At 46.7% G+C, this 14,472-nt stretch overlaps 1 protein-coding gene across 10 annotated transcripts in view; it reads right to left on the bottom strand.

Moving 5' to 3' along the window:
- Positions 1-8,473, bottom strand: part of ATOH8 (atonal bHLH transcription factor 8) — a 111,806-nt gene extending 103,333 nt beyond the window's left edge. For 5 of the 10 annotated variants that reach the window (XR_009763074.1, XR_009763075.1, XM_061629854.1 and 2 more), the window contains exon 1: positions 7,400-8,471. Coding sequence is in view for 7 of the 10 variants with exons in the window: in XM_061629854.1 (XP_061485838.1) it covers positions 7,400-8,080 (681 nt within the window). In the remaining 3 variants the exon portion in view is untranslated. Of the gene's footprint in view, positions 1-7,399 lie in introns of all 10 variants that reach the window. The other 5 variants (XR_009763076.1, XM_061629860.1, XM_061629858.1 and 2 more) reach the window with 3 other exon arrangements.
- Positions 8,474-14,472: the final 5,999 nt, after the last annotated feature.

The following is a 14,472-nucleotide window of genomic DNA, read 5'->3' as shown; positions in this document are numbered from 1 at the left end:
CCACGAACCCTCCGTGGGGGTGGAGGACCTATTAAGATGGTCCGCCCCAGGCGTCTGATGGATCCAGATGGATTCCTGAATGCGCTTGGGGATTCATTGGAGCATGCACACTGCCACTCGGCTGAGGCCCTGGTGGAGGGGTGGAATGCCGCAATCGCAGGGGCATTAGACCAGGTGGCTCCAAAACGCCCTCTCCCCCGAAATAGAGCTCAGATGGCACCGTGGTTTACCCCACGGTTGCGAGTTCTGAAGCGGGAGGTGAGACGGCTAGAGCTTCGGTGGCGGAAATCTCGCTCTGAAGATGACCCAACATACGTTAGAGCGGTTGCAACAGCCTATCATGTGGCAATAAGGGCAACAAAAAAAGATTTTTTTGCTGCCTCTATTGCATCTGCAGAGTGTTGTCCCAGGAGACTGTTCCAAGTGGTCCGAAGCCTGGTCGGTCCAGTTGCTCCGGAACCAATGGAACATGATAAGGTCTCCTGTGACGAGTTTGCTAAGCACTTTGCGGAGAAAATCGATCGTATTAAGAGTGCTATACCGTACGCTGTGGACACAGTGAGTGAGCCAGAGGTGACCAGTCGAGCTCCGGTGTTATGGGATCGGTTTCAGCTTTTTCCATCCGAGGAAGTGGACAAGGTGCTTTCAACCTTAAAGCCAACCACCTGCTTACTCAATCCCTGCCCATCATGGCTCATTATGAGCTGTAAAGAGAGACTGGGTGAGAGGATCAAGATGGTGGTAAATATATCACTTCAAGAGGGAGTAATGCCATCAGCACTCAAGGAGGCAATAATAAAACCAATCTTAAAAAAGCCCTCCTTGGATCCTCAAGATCTGAACAACTTTCGCCCAGTCTCAAATTTACCATTCTTAGGCAAGGCGGCTGAACGGGTGGTGGCAAAACAGTTGCAAGCACACTTGGAAGAAGCGGATTATCTAGATCCATTTCAATCGGTCTTCAGGCCTGGACATGGGACTGAAACAGCCTTGGTCGCCTTGGTGGATGATATGAGGAGGGCATGGGATAGGGGCGAATGCACCTTCCTTGTCCTCCTTGATCTCTCAGCGGCTTTTGATACCATTGACCATGCTATCCTCCTGGACCGCCTGAAGAGGTTAGGCATGGGGGGCACTGTATTGCAGTGGTTCCATTCCTTCCTCTCTGGTAGGTACCAAAGAGTGGCATTGGAGGATGAGGTCTCGGATCCTTGGCCTCTCACTTGTGGGGTGCCACAGGGTTCTATCCTCTCCCCGATGCTATTTAACATCTATATAAAGCCGCTGGGGGCAATCATCAGGAGATTTGGGCTGCAGTGTCATCAGTATGCGGATGACACGCAGCTCTATCTCTCATTCAAATCTTCACCAAGGTTGGCTGTAGAAACCCTGTCCAAATGCCTGGAGTCGGTGAGTGGCTGGATGGGAAGGAATAAGCTGAAGCTGAATCCAGGTAAAACCGAGGTACTGTTTGTGGGAGATAAGAAAAGGTTGGGGGATGTGGACCTGGTGCTCAATGGGGTACATTTGCCCCTGAAAGACCAGGTCCGCAGCCTGGGGGGTCATTTTGGACTCCCAGCTGTCCATGGAGGCTCAAGTCTCGGCTGTGAGCCGGATGGCACTGTATCAACTCCATCTGATACGGAGGCTGCGCCGCTACCTTCCTATCCATCTACTCCCACCGGTGGTACATGCCCTGGTCACCTCTCGCCTAGACTACTGTAATGTGCTCTACGTGGGGTTACCCATGAAAACGGTCCGGAAGCTGCAACTGGTACAGAATGCGGCAGCTCGTCTGATTAAAGGCAGCCACCAGCAAGAACACATCACTCCTGTGTTAAAGGAGTTGCACTGGTTACCTGGTTGCTTACCGAACCCAATTCAAGGTGTTGGTTCTGACCTTTAAAACCCTATATGGTTTTGGCCCAGTGTAACTGAAGGAGCGCCTCCAGCATCGTCAGGGTTGCCGCTCAACAAGATCAGCCTCAGAGGACCTTCTCTCGATCCCACCGGTAAAAACAGCAAGACTGGTGAGGACTAGAGAGAGGGCCTTCTCAATAGTGGCCCCCACCCTATGGAATTCTCTCCCAAATGATCTCCGTCATGCCCCCTCTGAGATGACTTTCCACCGGACTCTGAAGACTTGGCTCTTCAGGAAAGGTTTTGGGATGGGTTAAGCTTTTATTGTTAGGTTTTTAAATTTTAATGTTTAATGTATCGTTTTATCGTGTACGTCGCCCAGAGTGGCTGGTCAACCAGCCAGATGGGCGACTAATAAATTGAATAATAAATAAATAATAAAAAATGAGGTGCCCAGAACTGAACACAGTATTCCAGATGAGGCCTGACTAATGCAGAATATAGTGGGACTATTACTTCCCTCGACCTGGAAACTATAGCTCTGTTTATGCAGCTCAAAACCACATTTGCCTTCTTTGCCGCAGCATCACACTGCTGGGTCATGTTCAACTTGCGATCCACTACAATTCCAAGGTCCTTCTCACACGCACTACTGCTAAGCCGGGTATTTCCCATCCTGTACCCGTGCATTTTGTTTTTGTGGCCTAAATGCAGAATCTTGCATTTGTCTTTATTGAATGTCATTTTATTAATTTCAGCCCAATTTTCTAGTCTATCCAGGTCCCTTTGGATTTTATTCCTGTCTTCCATTGTGTTAGCTATCTCTCTCTTCTGAAAATGGGGGCACACAATGCTAGTCAAACCCCACCCCTTTTTACTGTAAGACCTGGTAGGAGCAGTTTGAGTGAGTTTTTTTTTTTTAATCAGCTTCAAATAATTTTTGCAACTGATCAGCAGATCAACCTGTTCCCCCTCCAGGTGTGGCTAATGGAAAAGCTTTGCTCTTGCAACTCATGTGTTCACAGCCTTAGGCTGCAATCCAGTACACACTGACCTGGGAGTAAATCCCATTGAACCCAATGGACCTTACTTCTGAGTAGACAAGTATTGGACTGCAGCTTTACACAATAAATAACCCGAGGTCAAATTAAGCTGTAAGCATCATTTCCATTACCAAGTTGCCAGGCTCACAGCATCCATTACTGCCCAAAAAGAAATGCATGTCCCAGCATGTATTTGAATAAAGCCACTCTCCCCTTCCCTTTCAGCATAATTAATTATCCTATTAATCCCATTAGCTTTTAATGAGGGTGAACTTCTGCAGGATTGGAAAACACTTTTTTTAAAAAAAATGTTAAGATCCCCCCTCAGTTCACATCCATTAAACAAAAATGGTATAAATAAAAATGTATTGTACACAGAAGAGACTAACAGTGTGTCTAGTCATACTCACACAAATAGGCAGTTCAGTGAAATAAAAATAAGCAAACAGCAAGCTGATCAGGGAAGATAAACATAGTCCTGGGGCCTAAGGTTCCAGAAATGCAATGTGTAGGTATGGCCTTCAAGGTAATAGCTATGACCAACCACAGAACAGGTGTATGATTCTGATAGACTACCAGAGGCTTGGAGGTCTGCTCTTCAAGCAGTCATCCCTACTCCTGTTCTGTGGCTGTATTGCCCTCATAACAGGAGGGAGTGAGAACTTGTACAACAGGTGCTGAAAAGCCAGCAGTCCTCCTCCTATTCAAATTTCACATGGTTTTTCTGTTTAGGTACACATGGGGGGAAGACCTCTGCCATAGCTATATTTTTGGCTGAGTGGTGCAGAACCTGATTGGCCAGAGAATAGCAGATTGTCAGAAATGTCTCCAAAGCTTCTCTGAGTTCAAATTGAAGTATAAAATGTGTGTGGGACAGAAAAGAGTGATTTTGGGGGATTTTTTAAAAAGTTGCTTGCCGTTCTTCCTTGGGAGGGCTGTGCCCCAGTAGCCCTAGTCCAAGAGCTTCTACTACCTTTAAATAAATAAGAATTTGGGCTGGACTCCTCCCTGAGGGTCTTCATAGTTCCCTATTATATCTCCAACAACTTTTCATAACTATTTGTGTGCTTTGAAAGCCAGTTATATATGTGCAGCGAGATGGTGGGAGGCATTTTTGGTTGTCAGGTAACCAGTCACTTGGGTCACATAAAAATTGAGCAAGTAATTATCTCTTGCTAAAGTTTGCCTAAGACAAAATTTCAGATGGAGGGTCTGCTCAGGCAAAACATTTATAGACATTTCTAAAAAAGTTAAAGAATGTTGATAAGATTAGCTAGAATTCTCAAAGGGATTTTGCACATTGCGGTTCATAAAATTTCAAGCATCATCCATTTATAACCTGGTGATAAAGTCCTGGCATATTGCCAGAAAAAGTGAGGATGAATAGGAAATCCACAATATAGGATTTTTCTGTTAAAAAAGGAATTGCTTTCTGAGAAACAAGTTTTGTTTTGATAGAACCGAGGATGAAGGCTCATATTCATGGAAGCACTCTCATGCATTCAATCCAGACCTACCATTTCCCTCTTAGTGTTATCTGTTTTGCAGCTTTTCAGAATGCTTCAATCTGAATAAGAGAAAGCCAGCTGTGGCTGGCACTGAGAAGCTAGTGCCAGTGATAGTACCAAGATGCTGGAGCACATTTGCAACTGTTTTCAAGGAATTCACTTTTTTAAAGTGAAAGTAAAATGTATGTGTGCTGCTTTAAAAAACAAAGGCAGATAAAGCATGGGGGAAATGTGCAAGACTGCTGTCTGAATGAGTATTCATCTACAGATATACAAGGCAACGTGCAAAGCCAGGCTGCAATAGAGTTCCCCCATCAGAAGAATTTGCTGTGACTGCTGTTGACGTCCATCTTTGAGAGCCACTATGCTGTAGTATAGGTACTGATATATAGACAGGATGACACTGTTTTTGGTTCTTCTTTACTCTTCATTCCAATATATCCATCTATCCATCCATAAATATCTATATCTATATCTCCACATTTGCCAGAGATAGGCATAACATGTGACCAAACTTAAGGCACTTTTGCAAAGGCTTATTGCTTTTAGATAAAGGAACGTGCTTTTGAATTAAAGAGAGAGTCAGGGAGAGAGAGAGAGAGACCAAGAAGGAAGGAAAATAAGTCTTTGAATGATCTGCTTTGAGGTTCACAGGATATGCTTTACATCAAGGGTAGAGAAATTGTAGGCCTCCAGATGTTGGACTTCAAACTCCCATCAGCCCGGGCCAACATGAACAAAGATCAAGGATGATGGGAAATGTGGTCCATCTGGAGGCCACTGGTTCCCCATCCTTGCCTTACATGAAGGTCCACTCCAGAAATCTCCACCCAAGTACAGGACCACACCTTTTGAGCTTCATAAATGGTTCAGAATCAAGTGCTCCAAAACCTATGTCCCAATGCATAATACAACCAATCAAGTCACTTCCTCCTGTGGGAGATGAGAAAGCAAGAGAGCTTATATGTGTGGTCAGTAAGACACCGATACCCATGAACAAGTAGGGCGTGGTGTACTGTTGAAGATCCTGTTCTTGAAAGGGACATGAGTTCTTACTCTTGGACTCAGCGTTAGGCAAATATTAAGATATTTTGATAGGACAAAGGCAGAACGAAGACATTCTTCATTCCCAACAGCTATTCCAACTTTCACCTATCAGCTAAGAAGAAAAGGGTGCTATGGTCTAAATAACTTTCCAAATTTGTGTGAATGATTTTTAATGGGGTTTAAAACTTACTCTTCTTTAGTGGAACAGCACACTAATCTTAAGCATATTCACTTGAAATCAAGTCCCATTACTTTCAGTGGGGCTTATTTGCAGGAAGTATATCTAGGATCAGAGCTTTTTATCACTGAGAGAAGTCTACACGAACTGAAACTCATTGGAAGAGTCCAAGGCTGTAATCCTATGCATGCTTACTTGGAAGTGGGTCCCACTGGACTTAATGGGGATTAATGGGTAATAGGATTGCACTGCAAATCTTCTGTACCATGGGTAGTCAACACTGTACCCTCCAGATGTCATTGAACTACATCTCCCACCATCCCGGACCATTGGTCATCCTGACTGGGGTTGATGGGGTCCAACATCTGGAGGGCATCACTTTGGCTATCTCTGTCCAACTCCATACAAGCACACACATCAGAAACAATTAAAATCTTTGAGAGAAACACCAGAATATTGAATCCTTAATCTTTAGGATTCAAAAGCTTTAGGTTCTACCAAAATGGACAATAATAACACTTAATTGGTCTTTGCCTTCCCAATTAATATATTCTTGTACTGCATTTAACAGCCCATGAAGCCACTCCAGGGTGGAGGAGGGCCTTTTAAACAAATAAACTTGGATTTCAGAGCTTGCTTCTCTCTCACTCACAGACCCCATACCTTTGGAAAACATGTTATGAGCACAGAGCTGGGTGACTGACAGGAAAGTGTATTTGATTAACAGGAAGATATAATTTACACCCGGCATGAGACCCATGTGAACTTTTGATAATAGCAGTGTTTCATCCAAGTTTAGTTTCTTTGGCATGGCGTGGGGGGGAAAGGCAACTATAGGTCACACACACACACAAATCACACAGTGAACCACATACCTTTCCTTGTTTAATGATCCTAGGAGAGAACCCAATGTTCTTCCATGGTTTTCTACCCAACCAAAGCAGCCCCTTCCCTGTAACCCAACAATCAGATTAAGAACTAAGACCAAAACCTTGTGATTTGGCCTTTTAAACGATGGCCTTTCAGTGATGTTGCATGTTAAAAGGCCTCTTCCCGTAACTAATTCTGAGCATTACATTCTTACTCACTTTAAAAACCAACGTTGTAGGTAAGATAGATTTGAGAAGAGCTTGCCATTCACTCTAAAGTCCAATTTGAGCCAATGTTTACCAGAAACAGCTATGGACCTTGAAAGAGATGGCCCTACCATGAGGCAAGGTGAGCTGGCAGGATCTGAATGCCTTTAAAAGGGGCAGCATTGGAGGGCAGTTCTGACCCAAGGTTGCACAGTCCACCAGAAAGTTCTCCTGCTCTAAAGCCATTGAAATGAGCAAGGTAGTTAATTTTAAAGGGGATTATTACCATATGAATCCACATTAACTGGTGGGGTATCACGTGAATTTGTCACTTTAGGGCTCCCTAGTTAAATGATATGACTTGGCCTTGGAATTTGCAGAAGCAGCAAGAAGAGAGGTCCTCTGAGAATATGCAGAGCACATTTTTCTCCACATGGGTATCAACAGCCTATCATCTGCATCTGGCATTGCACAAGCTTTCTGAAAAAACTGGTCTGTTTCCAGGCAGCCTTGAGCCCCCCCCCATCTCCTCCTCAGACACCGTCCCTCTCCCACGCCCCAAACTGGATACCTGGGAAGGCGACGGAGTCTCCTCTGAAATGAGGCGGCTTTGTTAAAGGACTATTACTGGAGATGGCCCGGGGGGGGGGGGGGAAGCGAGAGAATGCTTCCGGCGGCGTGGCTTACCTGCTTTCTCAGAGCCTCGAAGGCAGCGCTGATGGTGTGCACCCTGGTCCTCTCCCGGGCGTTCGCAAGCAGCCGCCGAGTCTGCTGAATGGCTTTGATCTCCGAGGAGACGCCGGCGGTCTCCCCCAGCCGTTTCCTAGGCGACAGGGAAGAATCGGGATTGCTGCTGTAGATTACGTGGGAAGCGGACGAGTAAGAACTTTCCAGCGGCCGCGGCTGCTGCTGACACACCATCATCCTGGGCTGCAGGCTCGGGTCCGCAAACGCCTGGCCTTCCGCCTTGTTCAGACTGCCCGAGCGGAGACACGCGTCTTTCCTCAGGGGCTGCTGGGGGGGCGAGGCGAGCCCCGCAGGGAAAGCTGGTTTTCGCACGTCCATCACCTTGCCGGCGCCGCTGGCTCTGCCTTCCGGGAAGCCCGGGGCCGCCGCCGCCGCCGCCGGGGCCCCATTGGAAGCGCCCGCCTGGCTTTCTGGCCGCGCGTCCCGCTGGCCCCCCAGCCTCAGCCCACCGAGCACGTGCTCGCGGGCTCTCAAGTCCCCTTGGAAACTCCTGCAGCCGCCGAGCTGGGGCGGCTTGGCGGGCTCTCGGCTCTTCCGCTTGAGCTTCTTGATGCCGCTGAGTTCCTTGAGGCAGAGGCGCTTCCAGCTCGCCTCTTCTTCAGCCAGCTGCATGTTCTTCATGGGGGGACCCGCCCGTCCAAGAGTTTCTCTCCCAAGTTCCCAAGACTCTCCCACCGAGCCACCCCCCACCTCCAGCCCTTGAGGCGGCGGCTTTGGCGGCGGCTGCCTCGGGGTTTGCAGAGCAGCAGCTGCTGTCCTTCCAAGCCCCGATTTGTAAAAGGCAGTGTGGGAGCAGCAATCGGATCAGAATGTCATCTGAAGTCCCGGCCGCATTGCCAGCATTTTTGGTGAATGCACGCGGAGAGACCCATCTGTGTTTGCTTAGCCTCAGTTTACACAGAAGCCCCTGTTAGCGAGATCAGTCAGTCTGCCGCCTGCCTGTTACAACGACTGCGTGCCTCACCCGGCCCGGAGACTTTCCAGCTTGTGCGAAGCGCGCACAGGCGCGTCTTTAAAGGAACAGGAAGCGTTTTTCGAAACAGCTGCGCTGCCAATCTCTCCCCCGCCGCCGCCCTCCACTCCTCTGTATTCAGTGTCTGCTTTCATACTATTTCACACCGACTGAAAAGGTGCCTCCAAACTCCTTGGGAAATAATGTTCAAACAGCGCTATTTTTTAATATTAAGTACGGATAAAAACGACAGATGATCAGGGGCGACCTAGAAGAGGCACCTTTCTTTCCTTCGCTTGCAAGGACGAGTGCTTCTTTTAAGATATGGGGAATCTAAAAAAAAGTATACTTTTCTCGTTTATTATATTTATATTCAAATTGATAAAGATGGAATGGATCGTTCAAAACTCACAATCCTTGGGATAATATGTACTCATTCTTCTGTGCATGCCAGAGAGAAGAAAATTGCATACCTCATAAAATAAAAGACTGAACAATTTTTAAGGTGTTCCATTTCCCTGACCCCCAGTTGACCCCAGCTGACCCCAAGACTTGCTGGGAAACACAAGCAGCTCCTTTTATATTTACATTACGACATCCTAAGCTCATAGAAGGTGCTGGCCCCAGCAGCCTTCTGCTCCCGACCTTACTGTGAGCAGCAAGGTCTGAAGGAGGGTTGTACACGTGTTTGCTTGAACACACCAGAGGCATGTACACACTGCGCAATATTTTATTTATTTATTTATTGGATTTCTATACCGCCCGACTAGCATAGCCGTTCAGTGCCTGATGCTTGATACACATAACGTCATCCCTATGTTATCCGTGTCCCCCACTACTTCTCAATCTAAGGCACATTCTGCTGGAACAGTTTAATCCCTTATTGTGTCAAGAAAGCACTTCTCAAACACTACATACATGTGTACATACCGAGCACTTTCTTGGGTCACTAGCTATTTGGGAAGAGAGCTACTGGCATTACAGGGCTGTGCCACTCCCCTTCACCATGTTAACTTGTCTGTGAATAGGAAACAGTACAGTAACCAAGTCATCTCTCTATATATCACACCAATTTCTAACCCCTCTCTTTTGAAAGACTGTGGAAAATAAATGTTTTAAAAAATCTTCTGTAGAAACACTAATTGAGGGAGGGAAGGGGAGTTTGTAAACACACCTACCTGTGCATACAGACAACATGGGTAGTAGCTGTCACTTTGGGTGATGTTAGCATGTGAAGGTAACAACATAAGAGCATAGGAAGAGCCTGCTGGATCAGGCCAGTGGCCCATCTAGTCCAGCATCCTGTTCTCACAGTGGCCAACCAGTTGCCTATGGGAAGCCCACAAGCAGGACCTGAGCACAAGAGCACTCCCCCCACACTTACAGTTTCCAGCGACTGGCATTCAGCAGCATGCTGCCTCTGACCATGGCGGCATAGCCACTGATAGCCATCTCCTCCATGAATTTGTCTAATCCTCTTTTAAAGCCATCCAAATTGGTGGCCATCACTGCCTCCTGTGGCAGTGAATTCCATGCTTCAACTATGTGCTGCATGAAGTACTTTCTTTTGCCTGTCCTGAATCTTCCAACATTCAGCTTCATTGAATGCCCACGAGTTCTAGTGTTATAAGAGAGGTAGACAAACTTTTCTCTCTCCACTCTCTCCATGCCATGCATAATTTTATACACTTCGATCATTCACTCCAGGCACACTAGGGGTTGCCATGGCGACCTCAGGCTCGTTTACAGGTTCCACCCTGTTCTGTTCAGCGTCAGATAAAATGGCTTCTGCTGTTTTACCGAGTTGTTGTCTGGTCACCACATATATTTTTCCTTGGGATCCCATAACATCTCTGCCTAAAATTACAGGTTCTTGTTGCTGGGCATTGATACCCACTTTATAAGTCTCCTCTTTTCCTCTCCATTTCAGTTTTATTAGGGCCATGGGAATGCTTTCTGGTTCACCTCTCACACCTTGGATTACCAACTTTTCTTCAGGTAAAATTTCTTCAGATCTTATCAAATCTGGCCTCAGTAAGGTCTGAGCAGCACCAGTGTCTAGCAAAGCCCAATATGTTGCCCCTTGCACACATACTTCTTCTCTCAAGCTTGAGTCAAAATCTTGAACATTAGACCAGCTTATTTGACAGAATTGTATTTTCTTCGTTTCTCCCTCTCTCAGTTCACTTTTCACTGTTCTTCCTTGAACAGGATTACTGATGGGGTTTATATTCTCACATTGAAAACGGAGATGGCCTGCCTTACCACATTTGTAGCAGAGTTTCTCCTCCATTTTAGGAAACACAGAACCAAACTGAGGTGTCCTGTGGTGCCACATCTTTTCTGCCATTGTTATTTGGTCTTGGTTTAAAATCTCTTTGTGGTTTTCCCATCCAACCAGTTCGGTTTGAGGTAAAATGATCTGCCAGCTCTGCTGCTTCCTGTACAGATTTAGGGGAACGATCTTTCACCAGCAACCTAATTTCAAGCGGCAATTGATGGTACAACTGATCTAATATCATGAGGTTTTTCACCACTTCCACAGACTGAGCTTTAGCACTTGTCAGCCATTTTCCAAATATGTCCATCAGTTTTGCCCCCAGCTCCACGAAAGACCTCCCTGTCTGTATCTGGCAGTTTCGGAACAGTTTTCTAAAATAATCAGGCCCCAGTCTAAATCTTTTAAACACTGCTTCTTTGAATTCAGCATATGTCACTGGCCTGTCTGTGGGGAAATACTGATACACCTCAGCCAATTCCCCTTTAATTAAATTTGATAAATACTGCATGTGTTTATCTTCAGGTAGCCTCCACATCTGAGCTGCCTTTTCAAATGTTGTGAGGTAAATTTGTGGATCTTGACCAGGCTCATACACAGCAAAGTCTTTTGGAGTGACTTTTATTTTTGCTTCATCTCTCTCTTTTCTTGTTTCATCAGAATGAAACTTCTCTCTTTCTAATTTTAACCTTTCCACTTGTATCTCAGTCTCCATTCTCAACCTTTCAGCCTCCAAGACCCTCTGCTTGTCTTTCTCCGCAGCTTCAAAGACCCGCTGCTTGTCTTTTTCCTCAGCTTCCCGTCTTAACTTCTCCCTTAAATACTCCACATAGGCAGGATTACTTAAGCACCCTTCTGGGGTCTCTTCTCTTACAGGTTATTTGGTTTGGATTGATGTATATGTTATTAATGCTACTCGTAATTCATCCACCCCTTTACCCTCATGAGGTAAATGTAAAGCTATACACTTCTCCACCAGCTCTTCACTCTTCATCTTTAAGAACTCAGCCATGTTTCTTAAATCTCGCACACTCTTTGCCACACACTCTTTGCCACACACTCATAAGTAATCTTTATTTGTTATTCCTTTGCAGTCACACCACTTTTTAGGGGCTCTCTTTTGTTTGCATCCCACCGCTACAGCCACCACATGTGACGATCCCACCTTTGGCTCCACCTGTCAGGTTCCCACCTACTTGTGGCTACCGCTAGGCACCACCTCAGGACACCACCAGTCAGGATTGTCATTTTTATTTTTTCTCACTTCGCTCTAGCACAGAACTCTCAAGATCACACTGCTAGTCAGCACCACCAGCCACTCCCTGTAAACAATACTGCTAGAGACTTCGCCTTAGTCTCCCTATGGCTTGTTACTTTGTGTCTGGGTGCCCTTGCTGTCCACAACCCCCCTGTATCTTTGTCTATAAAGCATACAATCCTGGGTTGCTCTGGATGCTTGACAATGTTACAATTTCTTCCTTCACCGCTGCCACCATTAGATACAGTTTCCCTTCAGCCTTGGTAATTACCCTGCCCTCCCTTCTGGTCTGTATATCCCCAGCCAAGGATCAGGCTTTTGGTAAACCAATGAAAGTATTTATTTGATAACACCAGGAAATAACAAGATTACTTTAGGAATGTTTAAGAAGCGTATGGTTTCATACAGTGTCACTCTTATGTTTCCAGTTATATATATTCTGTCCAAATATCAGCCTAATAGAATCCAAACCTCCCTCAGAACTCTGTCAACTCAATCCCAACTGCCTCCCACTTCAACTCCTTTCCATGGGGCTGTCTCAATTTGTTACTGGCCCTACGCATGTGTTGGGGCACACTCTGGACTTGATTTTTGCCACTGGATTAGGGGATGGTGATCTGAGAGTGAGGGATTTTTCATCTATTCCTGGGTCATGGTCAGATCACCGCCTATTAAGGTTTAGACTCACACTGTTTTCTCCCCTCTGCAAGGGTGGAGGACCAATTAAGATGGTCCGTCCCCGGAGACTAATGAATCCTGAGGGTTTTCTGATGGCTCTAGGGAATTTTCCGGCTGATAGAATTGACGGTCCTGTCGAAACCCTGGCCATGCTGTGGAATACGGAAATGGCCCGGGCAGTTGACACGATCGCCCCGGTGCGCCCTCTCCGTTGCAGAGCTCAATTGGCTCCCTGGTTTACTCCGGAGCTAAGAGTGATGAAGCAAGAAAGGAGACGGCTTGAGTGCAAATGGAGGCGAACTCCCGACGGCTGTAATCATGCACTTGTGAAGCTCTTTACCAAACTCTATGTGAAGGCAGTGAGAGCAGCAAAGAAGCAATACTTTGCTGTCTCTATTCAGTCATCCCTTAACCGCCCAGCGGAACTTTATAAAGTTGTCCGGGGACATTTACACTCTGGTCCCCAGGACGCAATAACACCATCAATTGCCCGCTGTAATGAGTTTGCGCGACACTTTCGTGATAAGATCATGAACATCCGCCGGGACCTTGACTCCATTATTGTAGCAGTTGATCCTAATGAGGTGTCCAGAGCACAGTCTTGTCCTGTTTTATTGGATGAGTTTCAGTTGGTACAGCTCGAGGATGTGGACAAGGTGCTTGGACAGGTGCGGGCGACCACTTCTGCTCTGGATCCTTGCCCCTCATGGCTAATAAAAGCTAGCAGGAATGGAACAGCCGGCTGGGCCAAGGAGGTGATTAATGCCTCTTTACGAGAGGGTGTGGTCCCACCCTGCCTGAAACAGGCGGTGGTGAGACCGCTCCTAAAAAAATCCTCCTTGGACCCTGATAATTTGGACAACTATAGGCCAGTAGCAAATGTCCCATTCCTGGGCAAGGTTCTAGAGCGTGTGGTCGCTCGCCAACTCCAGGCTCTCTTGGATGAAACTGATTATCTAGACCCATTTCAATCGGGCTTTCAGCCGGGGTTTGGTACAGAAACGGCCTTGGTCGCCCTGTATGATGACCTCTGTCGGGAGAAAGACAGAGGGAGTGTAACTCTGTTGGTTCTCCTTGATCTCTCAGCGGCGTTTGATACCATCGACCATGGTATCCTTCTGGAGCGACTTACGGATTTAGGAGTGGGAGGCACTGCTTGGCGGTGGCTCTGCTCCTATCTCGGGAATCGTCTCCAGAAGGTGATGCTGGGGGAACATTACTCGAGTCCCTGGGTACTCCAATATGGGGTCCCGCAGGGTTCAGTTCTGTCCCCCATGCTTTTTAATATCTATATGAAGCCGCTGGGTGAGGTCATCAGGAGTTTTGGAGTGCATTTCCAGCAATATGCTGATGATACGCAGCTCTACTACTCCTTTTCATCTTCGTCAGGTGAGGCTGTTGATGTACTAGATCGCTGCCTGGCCGCGATAATGGGCTGGATGAGAGCTAATAAACTGAAACTCAATCCTAACAAGACTGAGATGCTGTTGGTGGGAGGACCCTCTGCCCAGATGGTTGACGTTCGACCTGTCCTAGATGGGGTTACACTCCCCCTAAAGGAACAGGTACGTAGTTTGGGGGTCTTATTAGATCCGCTCCTGTCACTTGAAGCTCAGGTAGCCTCGGTGGCACGGAATGCATTCTACCAGCTCCGGCTGGTAGCCCAACTACGACCCTATCTGAGCAAGGAGCATCTTGCCTCAGTTATCCATGCTATGGTAACCTCTAGATTGGACTACTGTAATGCACTCTACGTGGGGCTACCTATGAAGACGGTTCGGAAACTTCAGCTAGTGCAAAATGCTGCGGCCAGAGTTCTCACTGGGACAAAGAAATTTGACCATATA

Source organism: Rhineura floridana, chromosome 5, assembly GCF_030035675.1.
Source record: "Rhineura floridana isolate rRhiFlo1 chromosome 5, rRhiFlo1.hap2, whole genome shotgun sequence".
Lineage (NCBI taxonomy): Eukaryota > Metazoa > Chordata > Lepidosauria > Squamata > Rhineuridae > Rhineura > Rhineura floridana.
The sequence above is the reverse complement of the archived record's forward strand: the minus strand, read 5'-3'. Positions and strand labels throughout refer to the sequence as shown.